The sequence below is a fragment of the Phyllostomus discolor genome, chromosome 4 (assembly GCF_004126475.2).
Source record: "Phyllostomus discolor isolate MPI-MPIP mPhyDis1 chromosome 4, mPhyDis1.pri.v3, whole genome shotgun sequence".
NCBI lineage: Eukaryota > Metazoa > Chordata > Mammalia > Chiroptera > Phyllostomidae > Phyllostomus > Phyllostomus discolor.
Window position 1 is genome coordinate 124,126,437 of NC_040906.2, and position 20,979 is coordinate 124,147,415.

A 20,979-nucleotide genomic window follows, 5' to 3' on the forward strand; every position below is an offset into this window, starting at 1 on the left:
TTTAAAAAAAAAAAAAGACGACTTTGTGGACCACACGGCCCTGAGCAAGACAGCCTGCTATGCCCACCAGGGCTGGAGTGTGCCTTGGGATGGGCAGGCATCGCCTGGTCTCCCGTCTCCTGATGCTGGCCACAGCGTTTCCTGTCTCTTCTCACATAAGCATCAGTTTCATCCTGTCTAGCCAGCATGCCTTAGTCGGTTCTCCTGAGAAGGAACTGATTTGGCTGCCCCAGAAGCAGGGCTTCTCCCAGAGCCGGGCCACAGGGACTGCAGGGGTCAGGCAAGTCCAGAAAAGATTTGAAGCCACATCCTCCATGGGCCATGGGTTAAGAGATTTGCCCCCAAAAAGTCCTTCATCTAGTCATCAGTGGAGCCCAGCAAAGAAAGGAATCTCACTTTAAACTCACCTCTCTACTACAGAACGAAAAGGAGAAAATTAGATTCAGCTAACAAAAATCCTTTCTTTATTCATCAAGAGGGTAATCAGGGCTTTGCAAGGAAAAGAGGAACATGCCTGGTTCCTGGCGGTGCGCCTCGAGAACCCAATCTGCAGAGCCGTGGCTGGGGCTGAATGTGGCCCGCATCTGTATCTTAATAGGGGGAGGAGGCTGGGTGCCGAGTTTAAAAATCTAAAAAGATCATACAAGTACACAGGAAAAGGAAGTTTTGCAAATCCTTCAGAGTTAACAGGACCAGGGAAAGATAGAGACTAGTGCTCCGCTTACCTGCTGTAGGCACACTAACGTTATACTGAGGTAAAATAAATAGGAAGGCAGTCTTGGCAGTGACCTGTAAAATAAAGAAAAATAGTTTTGATTTAGCCTCTTGGTGACATCAAAAAAATGGAGCAGAACCTACCACCAGCCCCCAGGGCCCACCCCTTTTACCTCCCAGACCACAGGCCCCTCCAGTGAAGGGTTTTACCTAAAGCACAGTCAGCACTGGCTCTGTTCTCTTCCATGTAATGGCATCCCTCCCATTACCTGCACCAAAAGCTAACAAAGAAATCCTGGGCCCTGCATGGGATCTGCACTTGTACTCACTGCAGATGGAATGAAATAAGCTGTGCTTGGCCAGCTGAGAGCTCACAGATAAGGGTACATGTTTGTCTGTCGTTCATTCAATTAGTTTAGTTACCCAGCATTACAGAAGGCAGAAACTAGTAGAAGATGAGGTGCTGGCCTTCTGGAAGCCCAGGGCCTCGCTGAGGATTCCCCAAGCATATTGGTTAACTACACGGTGGACAGCAGCCCCAAAGGTGTCAGCCTGAGCCTCAGAGATGGAGAATTCCAGCTGCTAATTTCACACCTACCCTACTGTGGGGCATGGGACAAGGCATAATACTGCACACTTCTTGTTTATTTATTTCAAAAGCTTCCTTTAAAATCTTAATTGTGCTGTGGTTGCCACCTGGCAAATCAGTACTCTGGCAGTTTAGCCAGCAAGGGAGATATGACAAAATGTCGGGATTCAAAATTGGACTCAAGAACCGGCTGCCTGGGCTCCAACCTGCCCCTGCCACTTGCTGGCTCTGCAGCCCTGAGCAAGCCATCTGACTCCCGAGCCTCACTTTCCCAGTCTGTAAGATCGAGGACATCTGCAGTACCCCGGCTGGTCTGGGTGACGCTGTCTAAAGCTTCCCAGATGTTTCCGATGTGCAGCTGGGGCGGAGAGCACCACCCGCACTGCTCTGGAGCATGTGGGAGGTCAGGGCAAGAGGCCAGACCCAGGCCTTTTCCAGGAAGCCTCTAGAGACAACTCATCAATAAAGAGTTACTGCTTCTCCTCTAAACAAAAATGTTTCAAGGAGGTGCTGTGGGTGTGGGGAAAGGTACTGGGAGTGGCAAAAAGCAGCATGGAAAGCAGGGATGACACATTACAGTCCTCTGCGTGCGTCCATGCCTGCCGTTCCCAAAGACAGGTTACCGTCCTCACCCTTCTCTGCCCAGCAGAGGGCAAACACTCTCCCCATCAGCCCCACCCGGTCCTCTCCAGGGGGTGTTTGCTTTTTGTGCGCAGCGAGGCACGAGCCTCCTCCTCGTGTGGGCTAGAGCTCTTGTCACCTGGGAGGGAACCGTCAGAGGACAAGGTATGCGCATCAGAGGATGAGGTATGCGCGAAGGCACTAGGGCGAACACAAGGCCCTCTCCAAATACACAGGCGCTTCCTACGCCCACCCAAAACCTGATCCCCGTTGTCCCAAGACTTTTTCCAGGAGCTACTGACCTCCCTTCCAGTCCAACTGCCTCTATTTCTTTACAACAGATATATGTATGCTATTTCAGCAAAAATGTGCTACTCACTTCTTTCTTTGGGGGGGTTTTAGTTCCCCTCACCTTGTATTCTACAACTCCCAAAAAACCCTACAGAACAGAATCTCATTCATCCTTCACAACCCAGCTTGACTGGAGCCCCTCGAAGCCTTCCCCACCTGCCGACAGGGTGTGATGTGTTCTTCCTCAGCAAGTGCTCTGCAGCACCTCCCACCATGCCACCATTTCCACCTGCTCTCTTGCAGTGCTCCTCAGGTGGCACTGCAGAGGGCGGGGCTGTGCCGGCTCATCTGTCCTCAAACCCTGCTCAGGCAACTAACCATGTGCACACAGGACGTGCTCAGTAACTGCTCACTGGAGAGGATGAAAAATCAAAAACAGAGTCTGTGCTGGCTTACTGTCGCTCCAGCTGGGCTTGGTCATCTGTCACCACAGCCTTCTCCTTGAGAGCAATCCAGCTGCTATACCACCGGAACCTCACCACCACCTCCACCCCCACCATGGCGGTCCCTCCCAGCCTGCACGTGGCTCAAGTTGGCCACCCTTGACCTGACCACCTGTCCACACTGGCTGCCACGACTCCTGTGAGGGTAAACCTTACAATTCCACGTGTGGACAGCTGGTATTCCACCCTGACTGCACATGTGAATCCCTGGGGGAGCGTTTCCGATGTCTACGCCTGGGACACCCCCAGCCAACAAAGCCTCCAGGTTGGGGCACCAGCATGTCGGTGAGCCCCCCAGAGTGCTGTGACATGCAGCCACGTCTGGTAGCCACACACACAGAGCTGGTCCCTTGACATCCCCTCAAAGTGGCCTCTCTGCCCATCTCTGCCTCAGAAACTTTTCTGTGTCCTGCATAAAATTCATTCATGTTTCAAGCAAATGTTTATTTCAACTTCAAAACACACCGTTTTAAAAAGTGAAACAATTCAGAAATAGGTAGAGAAAAATCCTAACACCCAAGCTACATTCTTAGTTCTCCCCCTTCTCCCGCATCTCCCGCCCCATGTGTGGGGCCAGCTCTGCGCACTCATCCTGTGCATTTACCCATTTGCGATTTACGTCTTTTGTTTTATTTTGACATCACAACTTGAACTGTGACTACACAACTTCACCCAAGGGATTAAAGACTAAAAAAAAAATTCAAAGAGATACAACTTATTAAATTACATTTAAGTCACTTTTTTAGCTCTGTGAGTCAAACGGCTGTTGTAGCATCATGGAGGCCCAGGGACAACAAGTCCCCTCACAGTATTCCAACTACAGTTACATGGGAAATGTGCAGGCCCACCTTTTGTTTACTGAGGCCAACATATAACTCGGTGGCTGTATGACAAAATCTCCCTCATACATACTAGTGCCTTCCATGAACACTTCCCACAGGGCTACCCCTAAAGCTTCATATTGAAGAGCTCACCCAAATAAAACCGGTTCTCCGTGGGAGTGCATATACAAGTACGGAGTTCACCACTCTAACTGCTGAAAGAGTCATCACAGTTTTCTTTTGTTTTTTGTCTTAAGTCAGTCAGACATTTGTCACATGGGCTGCACACATGGTCTTGCCCCAGTGCAGCGCAGTCGGCCCGTGGTGTTCGCAGGAGCTCGGAGCTGCAGAGTCGCCGTGAACACTGAACCAGCGAATACTGAACTGCTGCTCTCAGGGAAACAGCAGGGTTTCTGCAAGTCTCTGGTCACACCACTTCTGTCAATGGATCAATACATAACCGAGTTTCATTTTAAGATGCTGTAGTTAATACCAACTGTCGAAGCACGAACATAGAGCTCAGGGCCTATGGTGCTGTACTGCGTGTCTGAAGGGCGCTCACCTGACACACGCACGCTCTCTGTGTGGTGCGTCCCAGCCCCGTGCTCAGGGACACGAGAGAGCACTGCAGCACCACGCTGTGAGGGCCACAGCAACACCACCGGCAAAAAGCACCATGCAAAAACAATGGCACTAAATAGACTGCAGAAAGGACACTCGCTTACAGCAGAGCTGAGCGGCACCCTGTTGGACCTCAGCCGGGAATGTGCTCATCGGGTTACTCTATTTTTTCATGCTGCGCGTGCCCATGTGTGGCTGCAGCATCACTGGGCATGCTGATTTGGGGTTGCAAGGACATCAGTGAGTACGCGCACAGACATACGACTGTGGAGAAAGTACCAACTACACTGGGGTCAGCTCCAGCAGGCCAAGAGTTTGCCCTTTTGAACAGCTTCGCTGAGGTGTAATTCACACACCATAAAATTCACGCATTGTAAGTATGCGGCTTTCTGGGGTTTATCTTTACTTGTTTTTGAACACTCCCTTCACTAGAACAGAAGCTCTAGGAGCAGCCTTGATTATCTCCAATCCATGGCCAGCACCCAGCAAGCATTTGTTAAACCGAGGCTGCGACGAAGGAGCAGAGCCAGGACTGCGCTCCACCAACCTGACTGACCGCAGCCTGCCCTCTGCCCACTCCTGAGCAACTCCCCTCTTTCCCAGGTTCAAGCCTGTGCTGAGCACATAGTAGGTATCTCAACAATATGTATTTCATGAACTAATACTGCAAGCAGCTATAGTATTTAGTAACCATAGATGAATGGTTAATAAATGTTTTCTCAACATAATTCTGAGATAAAACGATATAGGACTTTGATTAAAGCAAAACCTTAAAGTCCGGTATTTTTCCAGCCCTAGCCCCCAGCAGTAGCAGCAGAAACCATTCCGAATCATACATTTTCCTTTGTGGGCAGCCATGCCTGCTCCCACTCTACCATGTCTCAGAGCAAGGTACCCTCTTTTCCGCAGGGTACCATCTGTTCCGCAGATGAAGAGGCTAAACCCAGGGCAGAGAGAGGCAAACTGGCCAATCGAGACCTCACAACCTTACAAGCAGAAAACACAACATTCAATTTGATTTTTTAAGTTTGTTCCACATACAAATGTAGGATGCATAAAATATGGCCCATAGAATAGAACTGCAAATAAAAGAGAGGCAGGAGAGAATATATATATATAATGTCAAAGAGAAGTAGGGGACAAGGCTGATCCATGAAAATGCATTAATTACCAAAAGTCCTACTTACTGGCTAAAGGTGGCCAGAAATTTGACTCTGAGCTTTCTTCGAAACCATGTGAAGGAAGGAGCGATCAGCTCATAGATTCACTATGTTCATGAATTAAAAAAACAAAAAGACTATCTGAAAAAGCAACTCTACTTCTCCAGCATAAAAACCATTCTCTGTGCTTCAAAAGGCCCTTTGCACCCCCAAAATTCACTCCATAACCCTCTCCCCACCTCAGACCAGGGAGAAAGCACCAAACAAGCTCCACTCTGTAAGCACAGAAGGCTGAGAAACAGGAGCCTATTAAAAATGTCATTCCAATTATTTCCCACCCCTCTAAGGGTGTTTATAGGAAACATGATTGAATTTAATAGCATTTTAAATGCCAGGCTCTGTGGGTGAAAGGTTAAAAGTGACAATGTGCTAATACACTAATGCAAAGGGAGAACACTAAATTACGTAGGAGGGGCCACATCCCTCACTCCCCCCTCCCTCTCTACGTGTATGTCTCTCTCTCTCTCTCTCGCTCGCTCTCTCTCTCTCTCTCTCTCTCTCTTGCTCTCTCGCTCTCTCTCTCTCTCTCAAACACACACACACACACACACACACACACACACAGAGCTTCATTGAACTTTTAACTAAAACAAGGCATCAAACACAAAGGCAGTGACATTCAGCAAGTTTGTGTAGCCATAACAAAAGCAAAATCATTCCACATGCCGTGTTCTATTAGGGGCACATGAATCTGAGCTCTTGGTTATAAGGAGACGAAGGATGCTGGTGAAACAGCTGCTTCCAGCAAAGCATCCTGGACTTGGACTCCAGTCCCAGTTCAGCTGCAGGGCAGCTAGGTGACCTCAGGCTTGCTATTTTACCTCTCTGGACCCGTTTTTATGCATTAACAACAACAACGAGGACAGTTAATGCTATCAGGTGTTCACTCAGTGCCCGGCATGGTTCTGGGTGCTTTATATAAATTATCTCAGGTAGTCCTCACAATGACTCAACAAGCTAGATACTAATAATATCCCCATTTACAGATACATTGGAAGCACAAGGCCAACTGAAGTGGTTAGAATGGGTCTCCTTAAAGGTCCTCTTCAGCCTCGACAGCAAAAGGCTCTCATTTTGTGATTCTGTTCATTTGTCAACACCTGACACACAGCCTCACTTAGCGGGTCTTCCAGAAAGTTCCAATGATATTACTGCTTCTCCGCCTAGTGAAGATGAGGTCCGGGCATCACTTACATCTGACAGACTGAGAAAGTACATTAACTCAAGTTCACGCCAGCCTGCCAGCCACAGACACTGGGTACACCCAGGGTTCCAAATGCCCCAATCTGTTCTCTTTCCCCTGCAAGCCGATACCTGGGCACCAAAGAGAAGATAAGAACTGCAATGAAAGCAGACTCATCACTTTCCTTTGAAGTAGTATTCAGGCCTTTGGTTTGGTTTATTCTGCTTCTTGGCAGACACAGCCATGCACTGGCACTTGGGAGGGGCTGTGTTGGCAGACAAGCCACCAAGAACAGGACAGCATATGAGACCTTGCTTTCTCAGAAGTGGCTCTGCTGCAGATCACATCTATTCTGCCCCACGGACACAGCTCAAGGGCTGACAGGCAATGAGCAGCGAGCATGTGGCTGACCAAGAACCCCCTGACTGCCAGTGAGGACACCCGTTTCCTCCTTCCTTAGAAGCCCAGGTGAAGCCAAGTGAAACCTCTCCCAGCTCAGCCCGTTGTCAGGAAGCCAAACAGCTTCCACTCCAGCTCTCTCCAAATTGATTTTGCATCTCTTGCTGAGGTGGTGGATAGGAAAATTTCGGTCAGACAGGAAAACATTTGAAAGTTACGCCCAATTGGTGGGGAAGAGGTTTTTTTTTTCTCTTTTTTTAATGAAAGAGTCTTTTAGCCCTTGTTTCCTGGAGTGTTTGCTCCTGAGGTTCTTGCTTTAGGAGAAGCCTGGCAGTGCGGCTTGTCACCTGCACAAGCACGTCTATGGCCGGGACTCGATGTACATGGTTTGCAGCCTCTCTGTCACCCGACAAAAGGCAGATACAGCTGAAACAAAGATGCTTTTCACTCTTGCTCTCTGAAGTTCTCCATTTTGGATGACCAGAAGCTACGAGGAGGGCCTAGCGCCTGGAACCAGGAGGCTGAGTTCTGACAGTACCTTTCTGTGCGGCTTTTATAGCAACGCCTAGAGGGTCTGGTTTTCTCACTTGAAAACTGCCTTGATATAAGAATTACGCACAGCTACACACACGCACAACAGATTCTCTACAAGCCCAGGTTCACAATGCTGAATAGATTCACTATTAATGCCATGACACAGTTTTAGATTAGATTAAAAAGCGACAATGTATATTTATGAGAAAAAACCCTAATTGGAACAGCTGCAGCAAAATATTACTTGCTTTATTATATTCATCAGTCCCAAAATCTAAACTTTATATTGGGATAAAGAAGAATTTAGAAAGGGTCATTTACAGAGTTTTAAACACCTTTGAACTTGGTCTTTAAAGATCCATAGGAAGACTGAACTTGCCATGCTATTCATTCCCAATTTGGGAAGTCAATGAGGTACTGAAAACAGAGGGTGGCCTGGGGACAGCCCTTCCCCACTTCCTACACATCCACAACTTAATTGTAACTTTAAGAAGACTGTATAGATTGAACTTGACCTACCATGTGCCTTACAGACAACCTTAGATAAAATATATACGTTCTCATAAAATAAATGTTTCTTCCATGAAGGACTTAATATGTATACCTCATCTTCTCCCTCAAAAAATCAAGAGCCCCGGATGTCTATATCTAACACTCTCACGTGATTATATACTTCAATATTCTTCACCTCCCCCCAAGAAGCCTTCCCCTTAACTGGATAACATACCATACTCATAAACCATTTCTCATGGGAGCTAAAAACAAAATAAAAATAAGGCAGTGCTCACATGGAATAACTGTGAAGACTATCCGTGTCTGTACAATGCATTTCCCTCCCCACACGGCAGGGTCCAGACCGCAGGTTGCTCTGAGGGCACCCATAAAACACACACACCAGTCAGGACAAATTATTCTCACTTCCAACCAACAGCCACCTGTTCAGATACAGTATCTGAAAAACAAATTAAGAATCAAAGACAGAAGAAGACAAAGACAGGGTTTCAGAGTGATTACTGAAGAGTTAAGATCAGGCAATGTTGTAGACCTGACTTCAGAACAGGGGCACGGTGCCCACACGTCAGCCATCGCGGCTGCCGGTGCAAGAGAAGCCCTGGCTCCAGAAGGCAGGAGACACAGAGACTGCGGGGACTTCACAGATGTGCCCATGATGGCCAGTCACTAATCACTGGCCGCTGGCAGGAGTGGGTGCCACGGCCCAAGGAACTTATGGCACGTCCTGGTTTTGGGGGAAATGAGAGGATTGTTCAGGAGCTCTGAAGAGCCAGGGTAGCTGGACCGGGCGGGGTGCCATTTGCCTTCATCTGCTTGTTTACGCTTAGGGAAGGAAAGAAGAGGCAGACAGTGATCTACTGCAACCACTTTTAATTATTCTCTACCATCTGGAAAGTTCCCTACTCAAAACAGCAGCATGTCATTCCTCACGTTTTGACTGAAGGCCCAGGCCTGTGGATAAGAGCTTGCTAGAAAAATGAACTTTGAGTTCACAGAGGCAGAGCAAAGCGAAGCTGCCTCCAGGGGCCATAAACCAGGTCTGTTTGCACAGGTAGCCTTCAGATCCCTCTGGGTGTTTGGTCAGGTCACATAGAGAGAGGCCCTACCCCCCGACGTCCACCTCCACCCAAATTTAAACTGAGCAAAACAAGGGCTGGAAGGCAAATAAACAAGTTTTTAAAAGAAGCCATTCTGCAGTAATTTTGGATGTGTGACTCCTGTGGTCCCCTTCCTGCACACCCCTGCTCCATCAAAGGGTGTTAAGGAAAGAGTGGGGCCACTGCCATGCCATCCTACGAGCTGTACTCTTCCACACACAGCAGGAAGACAGGGTCAGGCCCGGGGCTGTGCTGTGTGCATCTTGACTCTGACTCACCTCTCCTTCCTACCGGGAGTCACAGCAACCCATCCTGCTCACAGGGGCCGGGCACTGGAAGCCCAGTGCTTCTGGGCTGGCCTCCAGCCCAGGTGCATGAAGTCACAGAGACCTGCCAAGGTCCACCTACATGAGGGCACCTGATAAGTAGGACTTAATAATGATGACTTGATTCAGTTGAATTAAATCAAGGCCAAAGAGGTTAATGGAAAATATCCAGCACTCCAATATCCCTGTTCATCAGCAAATAATATTCACAAGGAAATATTCCGAATAGTCTTCAAAGTGGAAAAGGAAAATAACGACATAAAAGGCCAGAGTAGCCAGAAAAATGTGCCACAGATAAACAGAAAGGACAGTTCTAACCCCACAGGCACAACCTGAGGTAAACATGATCCACCCCCTGCCACCCGCCAGCCCCTCCGTCCCCCTAAACCAAACAAGGTCTAGTCAGACGTGGTGATCTGTTACATGCCGCATTCCAAGATTCTCCCTCTCCCCGCCGCCCTCCCTCACACACAGCCATACACATCACTACAAATTTCATTTTACTAATTGAAAGTGGTGCCTTAAACACCAAGTAAAAATGTGTGGTGCTTTTTCTTAGCCTCTCAGCACACCGAGGCTGGATGTGACCTCACACAGGGAGAAGGCAGCCCAGGAAGAAAACCAAACATCAGAGGGAGAGGCTGGACTCTGTCTCAACTCACAGCTGGTCTTCAGAGTAGGGGGAGGGTGCACACACCCTCACCTGCTGATGGATCCAGGCCTCAGAGCAAGAGCCTGAGGGCCAGGTGTCCCCCACCCTGAGCCTGTTGGGCAACTCTATTTTGGGGATTCCCCTGAAAAAGAAGGAACAGGAACTGCCTGGGACACCAGTGGCCTTAAGCTCTGGCCATAACACAGATAATTTTTATGCAGAAGAAGGGGAGGACACACCTAGAAACACACAAAGGGGGAGGGAAAGAGGAAAGAAAGCCTGTCCCGGCCAAGGCCTTGGAGGGGGAGGGCAGGGAGACTGGGTCTGCTCTTCCACTCTGCAGCCACTGCCCTGCCCTGTGCTATGCAGGCACCCTGAGGAGGAACGAAGGTCATGGCCTACAGAGGACAGGTTAAAGCACTACCCTAAGTGCTATTTTGCTGTCTTCCCTGACTGCCCTGGGAAACACTGCAGAACCATTTTGCTAAAATACTCCAGATGCTCTTCCACAGTCCTCCACAACTCCCTGGTGTCTCGGATAGAATCAGGACCCCTGCCTGGCATCCCGGGACTGCACAGGGGCCCAGCCATGCCTTTCCAAGCCTTGCCCCTGCGACTCCCAGACACAGACATGCCCCCTGCCCTTCCACTCCAAACAGCACCCCAGGCAGGAAAGGCACCACAGAAACCCACAGCCCAGTTGGACAAATCAGTTAGCAAATGCACAGCAACACTGTCATTATTAGAGGTACGTACAGGCTATTCAGAGGACCAGAGCGGTCCCCCCGACTGAGACAGGGAGGAAGCCCCCTCCACCGTCACACAGAACATCACCAAGGAAGCCCTGCCTGGCCTGTATGCTGAAGGGACAGACAGGTCAAAGAAGGCAGGAAGGAGGCTGCACGCACTAAGGTAAGAGGTGGGAGAAATAAAACTCTCAGAGAAAAGGAATGGTTTGTGTGCATGTGAAAGGTGATGAGGCCGGAAGCCCGGCAGGAACCAGGTCTATGAAGGGCCCTTTATGGCAAGAATAAAAATTGGACTTTATCCTACATGTGGGAGGTAGCCACTTACGATTTTAGGCAGGGAATAACACAATGAGGTTTCCACTACAGAGAGCTCATTCTCCTCAGAGGATGGGCTGGGGCAGGAGGGGTGAGCCAGGCAGCGTGGAGGCCAGTTAGGAAGGGAATTGCTGCAAGAAGGGATACCCAGGCCAGATAAAGGTAATGGCAAGAGACACAGGGCAGAGCTAGGCGACTTTCAAAGACTCAGTGGCACAGTTAAGGTGAGGGAATGGTCAGGTGTGCTGCTCTGGTTTTGTTCAGGCAACAGATGCCCAAGCATAAAACTTAAATAAAACGAGCTAGGAGTTATGATGGTTATTCAGGGAGTGGTATGGATGGTGGCAGCATCCACCCAAGAGAAGACAGCAGCAGTGCAGGGACTGGGAGGGGGAGAAGAGGCGAAGCCTGGGAAGGACCAGTCGCAGGGTACTCGCAGCCATGCCCAGAGAGGGGTGCTGTGCCCAGGGAGCAGTGTGGCGGGAGTCCATGCTCAGGACATGTGGACTCCAGGGCGTACCAGCCAACCTGGGAGGTACGCGTGGGCTGCACAGGGGCAGTGGCATCTTAAGGTTTTTTCTTTTCCTGATGGGTGCCAAGTGGCTGGAACGGTGCTTAGCACACAGTGGGGCCTCAATAAGTATTTGTGGAATGAATGACAACATGAAGAGCCCATCAGATTCGGAAACCAAAGGTCCCTGGGGACCGTGGTAAGTAAACACTGGAGGAAAGGAGAAAGTAGGGCTGGCGGACATGGTGAACTCAGAGCAGCAGAGTGGAGACCAAACTCTGGACAGCTGGTTCAGGCTTCCAGGAGCTAGGGGGATGGGTGGTCGGGGAGGAACAGGAGAATCCTGAACCCATGCGAGGTGAAGAGGAAAACCACAAAGAGAAAAAATGGGTGGGTAGGCAGAAAAGTGAGGGGGGAACCAAAAAGGAATACATCAAGTCAAGGGGTATTTCTTAGGAAGTGAGATCTAGCGCCACAGGAGCGGGGTGCCCCAGGGGGAACACGGGCCCTGGGCAGCTCCCCTGTTGGGCCCCACTGCCTCCCGGCTCCCTCTGAAGTTCTGACACTTGTCTGGATACAGAGAAGATGCTCAATTCATCCCTCTGGAATTGATGTGATTCCGAGGTGGAAACAGGAGGCTGAAGAGGAATATAGAGGACGTGGGGAGAAAGGCGAAAAACAAAATTAACACCCCCCCCTTCATATTCACAAGGAGGCTTGTAAATGTCTGTGCTGTCTGTTTAATGAACTCTGAACCAGCGCTACAGTGCCTCTCTCAGCATGACTTGACTTCCATTCATGTCCAGAGACAGAAAGGCAGGGCCACCGGGATGAACTGACAAGAGGGTGGCTGTTCTACGGGTTCCAAGGCGAACTGTCACGATGCCAGCCAGAGGCCATCGGGAGGCCTCCAGCTTCCTATCAGTGTATCAGCCTTTGCTGTCTGTGACCCAACTGATGGGGTTCAGAATCAGAACCCATAGACATGAGATAAGCATTTGGCCATGGGCCGGGGTGCACGTTCTAAGGCCTGCAGTGACGGCCACCACAGTCACAGGGGTGATTCCAGGGCTCTCCCTTGGATCTTACAATGGCCACACTGGGACTTCAACCAGATGTGTCAAGGAAAGCATTAGAGGGGAGTGTGTGTGTGCATGCTCAGATGTGTGCAAAGGTGGCGGGTAATAGGCTTTCACATGCCAGAAACATGTCTTTGTTTAGCACTGTCTATAGAGAGAATTTTAAAATATATATTAAATCAATTCTTCAATCAAAAAATATTTATTGAGCACATGCTTTGGGCACGGCACAGTGCTACAGGAGATGCAAAAATTGTAAGATCCACTACCTTCCCTCAGAAATTTAGAGACCAAACTCAGGAGCTAAGCCACCAACCTAGTCCAACTCCCTTATTTCGGAAACGATCAAACTGATCACCCTTTACTGAACATGTAACTGCAGGCCAGGCAAGGCTGAGATGCTTTACATGATTGCCTCATGTTACCCCCAACAACCCTGGAAGGGACAAGTGATGTGTGAGATTTCATTAACTGCTGGGCACTGTGCTAAACACCAAACGAGATCACCTCATTTAACCTCCAGCTCTAAAATCAACTATTATGGCTACTGACTCCTATGATATGCCAGGAACTGCTCTAAACACAGAAACCATCTCACTTAATCCTTCCAGAAGTCCTACTGTACCGAACAAGTGAAGCTCAGAAAGCGTAAGACACTCGCCCAAAGGCACACAGCTGCCAAGCCTCAGAAGCAGGATGAACTCACGAGCCCCTGGACTGTGATATCTGGATTCTTAACCACCATGATACCTGAGCAGTGTGCCTAAAAATAATGATCAAAGAGAGACTTTGACACGTGACGAGTTAGGTTTTTTTTTTAAGATTTTATTTATTTACTCTTAGAGAGGGAAGGGAAGGAGAAAGAGAGACAGAGAGAAACATCAATGTGCGGTTGCTGAGGGTCATGGCCTGCAATCCAGTCATGTACCCTGACTGGGAATCGAACCTGCGACACTTTGGTTCGCAGCCTGCGCTCAATCCACTGAGCTACGCCAGCCAGGGCACAAGTTAGTTTTAAGACAAGATGTCATGAATCAAGACACAATTAGGTAAAGAACATGTAGAAGCTCTTTTCCTTTCTCAAAGTGGAGACTGTGGTTTCATTCTCTCTGCACCCCTCTCCCCCTGTAAAGTGCTCAGGGTTTGGAGACCTAGGGATCTCCTCCAGGAAGACTTCAGGGGGAGAGGGGTTTGGACATACCATTAAGGTGCTCAGAAGGTACAAGAGGAGGCCTCCCATTGGAACCGTCTAGCTCAGCAATTTTTAATTTTTCTCATTTTATAGCATACAAACTAATTACTAAAAACCTGTGGCACACCAAAAAATAAGTTTTTGGCAATCTGACCAAAAAATAGGTATGATTTTGATTCATTCATACCTGACAGCTATTGTTGTGTTGGCTGTTGTCATTTTTTAATCTGACAATCTAAGGGAAAAGATGTCAGCTCCCCTGACTCATTAGTCAGGTGCTGCATGTTTTTTCTTACAGCACATTGGCTAAAAAATCGCTGGTCTAACTCAATGAAGTCATGGCAGCTCTGGGGGACCATCTACTGTGTGGGCCAACTTTAGATCTCAGCTGTCTCTGCTGGTTTCAAACAAGCCAGTCTAAAATGGGAAGAGGAAAGGAAATCCAACCTCCAGACCCTACTTAAAGCTTTTATTCATTCATCCATTCATTCCATTATCCTAAAAGCTGCTGGGCCCCAAAGTCAACTGTCTTTGTCTACTGTGTTCATGGAGATATCCTCTATTCCAGCACACTTTGTGTTTCAAACCTTGCTTCCCAAAATGACTGGAGCCCAGATAAAGAAACAACAGCTTCCCGCAAATGAGAGGCAATACTGTAACATGAAAACTCAAAGTCTTTGTTTTCAGCCGCAAAACTCTAAAAGCTGCCCCATATTTCATAGCTTACCAATTAAATTTTATCAGTTACCTAATGGACAAGTGGGTCTAAGCTCCTCCGAGTGAAACTGTCAAGAAAGTAATTTCCTGTTAGATACACACGTTCAAAGACTAGTGGTAACTGGACCTGGTGATCGGAGTCCCATTTTTGCTACACTGGCAACGGTGCTAGGTCCCTGAGGGCCGCATGTGCAAAGCGCGTGGGTAAGAGAAGGAAATGGGTTTAAGTGGCACTTGAGTATTATGTGAACTAGCCCCAAAAGATGGAAGTGAAGACATTTAACGCACTGCCACTTTTAAGAAGCACCAGTGATCCTGGTCTCACCAGAGATCAGGGCAATACGTGGATTAAAGTAGCTGTGTTACACCCTTTGGCTCACTGCAATCAGGAAACATCTGTCTGAAGTGCCTGTCGTCAGAGTCTGTAGTGTTTCAGGAGCATCAGCCTCACGGTGCCACCCTTTCCCTTTGCCAGTGGGTGTGAGTGAGGCAGGATTCAAAGAGGAGATAGAACAGACGCTGTAAGTGCTACTGGGCTGGTTAATTCTCCACTTGCCCCTCCAGCCCCATTCCCCACACTGCTGCGTGACCCAGAGCAGAGAGCAGATGGAGTACATCAGTGGGTTTCCTGGACCCCTGGCTGCAGCTGAATCCGCAGGAGAGGAAGGTATTCCTCACCTGGCACCCTCCCCACTGGGCAGATGTGGCAAGGACCTGATCCCTATCAAACGCCCTGCCCCTCGCCTTTGGCTACAGCTTGCTTGCATTACCTCACTTTCATCCTCTCTCTATCTCCCTGACATCTGAATTAGTTCTGTGTCCACGCCATCCCTGGCCCTTCAGGCTTAGGGCTACTGACCCACTTTTGCAAGGGCTAGGAGGTTCACCACCCCCTGTCTGCTTCCCCTGACCCTGTCTTCACCTTCTTCAGTGCCTTAGTAACCTTTGCTGAGTGACCCCCTGTGTTTCCTGTGGGACCCTGACTTATGCAGTTACGTTCCTCAAATAAAAGTCTTAACATGAACACCACCCGATAATGATTAACATGGTCTACACAACCACTAGGAACGGGTCACTTCGAATTAGCAAAGGTCTCTCCCAAACACACTGGGAAACCAGTGGGAGGTGGACAAACAGCCACTCTCGAAGGGCCAGCTACGTTCCAAATGACCAACTGTGCTGACAACCAGAATAAGAAAAGGCTTTTCTTTGTACGGGACACCCTGGGACTGCCTTCTCACAAACTCAGGTCAAGACAAACCCCCCACTATGGGTTAGTGCCCACCCATCTGAGTGTCCGGGGAGCCTTCACTGAAGACAGAGTTGGGGGACGAAGACCCTTGAGAACACCACTGACCCGAGGCTGCAGTAATGAACCCCAGGCCCGGCTTCATGAACATTCAGCCACACCGCCTTTAGTACTGATTTTGGAAAGGCAATACCCACTATGAATGGGGAGTCATTTTAAACTGACAAATAATGTCTTCTAAATAATATCCGACCTGCTCTACTGAAGTGAAAGGCTCTTTCCTCGTGTGCTCCAAGTGCTCCATAAAGGGTTACTTGGGTGGAAGGGATGAGCCAGGGAGTCCCTAGCCCAGTACCTCTGGGATACAAAGAGATTCTTTTCCCTTTTATTTTTTCAGGATACAACTGGAATTGGAGTGAGGGTGAGCATGAGGGGGAAAGTGCAAGAGGGAGGAGGGAGCCCGAAAACAAACGGGCCACTTATCTCCGGGATGTCTCTCTACCTTTTCCTACAGCTGAGGAGCCTGGGGGCAAGTTGTCTGCCAAGCTTCCCCGCCCGTGTAAACACTCCGGCACCAGCTGGGGTTTGGAATCTGCTGAGTCTCTGCCAGCTGGGGACGTGGAGATGGGTCAGATTAAAGGAATGCGTAATGAGTGAGGGGGTGGGAGACAGAGGCTGTATTTACACAGAGGGGGTCTGCAGGGGTCAGTAAGGCGCTGGCCAAAGGGGCCTCTGGAAGTGGAAAAATATGAAGGGAAGAGGAAAAGGGTTTCAGTGTGCCCGAGCACCACGCCCCACCCAAATGGCCCAAGGCTGTTATGTTCATTTATTTTTTTCCTTTTAAAAACTGACTTCTTTGTCCCCATCTCCATCCCCCTGCACCCCGCCCCCCCATCTCCCAAACCAATTACACACAGCCCTTTGAAAGTTTCGCAGCTGGCTGCTTGAGAAGGCTCAGCATGATCAGACAGCACGGACACTCAATCCTCTGCAATCCCAATTTGGGAACGTTAACACGGAAACCCAAGCCACGTGCTGACAAGCAGGCCCTGGGCCACAGACAGAGGCCAGGCAGGGGGAGAGCACAGAGCCAGCAGTCCCAGGCAGCCATCCTGGCCTGGGTCTCAGACAGAGACTCCAGCCCAGAGGGCAAGGATTCAGAGGAGACGGCGCATCGGCCCAGACCACCGGGCCATCAGACCCTTCTGCTGCCCTGTAGAGGGCACAGGGATGGGATGCAAGCAGCAGGGAGACAGGAACAGAATGAAGTCAGAAGTCCTGACCAACACTGGTGGACACACCTGCCAGGAAGGCCACCTGCAGCCCTCCTAAAGCACCTGCAATATCTAAACCCCAGATGCTAAATATACTACTAAGAAGAGGAAGCAGGTAGCACTAAAGAGCACATGAAAAAAAAAAAAGCACTGGTGGGAGGCAGGACACCTGCTCCTGGGCAGCTAGGTCAGCCACAAGCCAGACGTGGAACAGAGCCTCAGGCTACTGCCACCTCCTCCACGAGGCCTCAGGGTTCTGATCTTTCTGGAGGGTGTTCTCTGAAGTCCCTTGGCCTCCATGGAGTCTTCCACACAATGCAGGGCAGGGATTCAGCTGCAGGTACAGGGTTCAAGCTCGGCCCTTCTCGCTCCCTTAGAAATCCCTGCCACCGTGGCTGTCTCTACTTCAGTGACATTCAACTCTACTTTTCCTACTCAGATCTTCCTCCAGGGGACTGTCCTGCATCTTCTCCTAGACTGAGCATCATCAATTCCCATTTGGCATGCCAAAAACCATTCCTTGCATCTTTTTTAAAATTAAATTTGGGGGGTGTAACATTGGTTAACATCATTATATAAGCAAACTTTGCATCTTTATTTCAAAAGCTGGTATCTGGGACACATCCCTGTATTTGCCCATGTCCCAGGCTGCAGTCAAGGACTCTCCACCTTCCCTTAGAGCCACCTGTTGGCTTTCTCCTTTACCATGTCAGTGAATCCGTTCCTGCCACTCACGGGGCCGCTGCAGAGCTTCACACAGGCATCCCTCAGCAGCCTGTAGAAGAGGCTTCTAAATGGATTCTCTGCCTCAGGACTCACCTCTCCTTCCTCCCCTCCCACCGTCCTAGACAGAATAGCCAGGTTATTGTAATATAAACAACAGACACCCCCTTTATGGGTACCCACTGCTTACAGGATACTATCTCTTTAATCTGACATTACTGAACCTCCTTCCCTCTCCATCCGTGATTATCACAACTCCCAAAGAAACAGCACAACACGCTGCATGTCCTCAAGGATATTCTAGATGGTATTCCATGAAATTCCCTCCAAGGTCAACAAATGCATTTGGTACAGGTATACAATGTGCATTATTACTATGTTAAAGGCTCTGACAAGTCCCGCAGTAAAGAAACCTGTTTAGCCTAGCATTTCCTAAGTCCATCTGGCCCAGGAACTTGTTGTGGCATTTCTAGCATTTCACCTACTAACTATCTTCTTAGTCTCAGAATGCCTCTTCTTGCCTGGAACTACAGCCCTGTGTTCTGCCTTCATCTGTGTCTCTACTGTGACTTTCCTCTGAGGGCCAGCTCTGGCCTCACTCCTCAGGAAGCCTTCTCCTCCATCCCATCATCGGTGCTCATGCTGCTTCCTTCCCTCGCACCTGAGGCACTGGCTACCTGCTCCTCCTTGCTGAGAGGTAAGAGAGCACAATGGTTAAGAGTCTAATTTTGAATTCAGAAAGACCTGTGTTAAAATCCCAATTCTGCCCTCACTACATCTGAGACGGAATTGTTCAGCTTGCTTGGTGTAGGCAGAGATAACAGAGTCTACTAAAGAAGACTGTTAAGCGGATTAGTGGGATCTGAAGGTCAAGTCTAGCACAAGGCCTGGCACATCCCGGTATTCCATAAGTAACAATTAGTTATTTTTCTTCTTATTTTTTAACTTGGCTTTGTCATTGATCATTTTCTGTGTATCCTCCAGATGAGAAGCCTTAGGAGCACGGAGGACTAAGCCCCACCCCTCCACCCACCAGTGGCAGCTTCACCTTCACCAGACCGCAGGTAAAGGCACACTGGGCAGGGAAGCAAAGCCATCCGCCCAACTTTATCAGAACTGAGCAAGAGGCTGTCAGTGCAAAGATTATTCAAGACAGCCAAGTCCTAAAACGTCACAGAAGCTCCCGAATGTCACCATAGTCCCGAATACTCCCACCTCCTGCTTACTGCACCCCCAAAAGGGTACAGAGGCCCTTTGCAGACCAGAGTGCATAGGTCTCACCCAGAAGCGGACTGGGTGGCCCATTTCCATAGCCCCATGATGGAGCAACAATGGGCTGCTGCGTCAGGGTTTAAACTTACATTTTCAATTGCTGTTTTTAAAAGCTTCAATTTTTACCACAGGCCATTATCTTTCATGTGACTTGTTCAGTTACTATCTGGAACTGAGAAGTTTCATTTCCACTTCTAGTGGATCCTGACTTAAGTTTTCTTGATGCTTTTCGTATAGTCTTCTCTGGCTTAAAATATACCCATTTCGCCCTGTGAGCCAGTCTTCAAAAGGCTTCTGGAAAGCAAACGTTTTATTTACAGCAGGTGGGAATGGCCTCTCTACGATCAAGGACTCAGACTCACCTTCTCAGCATCTCCTGGCTGCCCTGCCACATGCCCCCTGCTGCTCCTGTGTTCTCTCTGCTCGCCCACATCCCAGCTTCTCCCCTCCCTTGCTCCGTTCACCTGCCTGCTCTCTGGGCAACAAGCTGTCACTGCTCCAAACCTTCCACCTTCCCATTTCCAAAATGAAGACAAGCTTTAACTGGCCTTTTCTGATCATCCAAATGCTATACATTTCATTGAGTTTACACACACACACACACACACACACACGTTACAAGCATGAAAAAATAAAATAAAAATTACTTGAAATTACACCACACAGAGAAAACTACTGATTGTATCTTGATGATTATCCTTAGAGCTACCTTTTCATAAAAAAATAAAAGCAATCCAGCCCTGGCCAGGTTGCTTAGTTGGCTGAAGCATCGTCCTGTGCAGTGGGTTTGATTCCTGGTCCGGACACACACCTAGATTGCAGGTTCAATCCCCAGCTGGGGTGGATACAGAAGACAACTGATCGATGTTTCCTTCTCACATTAATGTTTCTCTCTCTCCCTTCTTCTCTCTCTGAGATCAATAAATATATCTCGGGTAACGAGTAAAAAAATAAAAATAGATAAAACAAATCCAAACTTTTACAGAAAAAGGCCCACACAAAATGTCACTCTGCAGGCTGCTTTTTTAAAGAAATTACAACCATGTGATTTGGACATCACTCTATGACACCGCGCATATGGAATTATGTCACCATTCTAAACTGACCTAACAAACCCCCCAGTGGCAGGCATTTAGGAACAACCTTATCTTTTTAAAATACTACATCTCAAAATATCTAGATATAATATTGAGTGGGGAAAAGGCAGAATTTGGTCTGTGCATTTTTATCACAATCACGAAAAACTATAGTGCCTAAGAACAGAGTAGAAATTAAGTCAGCTGTGCTAAGCAGAAGAGCTTGGAAAACACTGTTTATAAAAGTGGTATTCAAACAGCAAAGAAAGTCCTTCAACAAAAATAACTCATAAAATGCAAAAATCCCCATTATTTTAAAAATATGCAATGACAGTGAGGTCATGCATTATAGCAAAATATTTCAAGTGGCTGATCTTCACTTCACTTAACCTCACAATTTTCTTGAAATGGAGACAGCAGTACTGAAGCCATTTGATCTCTGAGAAAGGGAAAAGGAGGGAGGTAATCCTGGGCCTTGAGAAACCTGAGGGGAACATTCATGGGGAGAACCCTGGGTGGGGGCTTGGGCTCAGCTCACCAAGGAGACGCCTGCAGCAAATGAAACGCCAGCCTGCATGGTGCTGAATGGTCTTGGTGGCTCAGGCAGCAAAGTTTGAGTGTGAAAGGTGTATCTGGTGCGAGGCGGATAGACAGACTCTACATAACTACAGCATGAAAATGAGAGGCACAGAAAAATGGCTTCCTAATGACAGCTGCAACCATCACGCAATTAATTAA

At 48.6% G+C, this 20,979-nt stretch overlaps 1 protein-coding gene across 1 annotated transcript in view; it reads right to left on the reverse strand.

Annotated features, from left to right (window-relative positions):
• Window positions 1–20,979, reverse strand: part of TRAM2 (translocation associated membrane protein 2) — a 74,891-nt gene that overhangs the window by 35,062 nt on the left and 18,850 nt on the right. Inside the window, exon 2 of the mRNA XM_028509577.2 lies at window positions 726–789. Coding sequence (XP_028365378.1) covers window positions 726–789 — 64 coding nt within the window. The remainder of the gene's footprint in view (window positions 1–725; window positions 790–20,979) is intronic.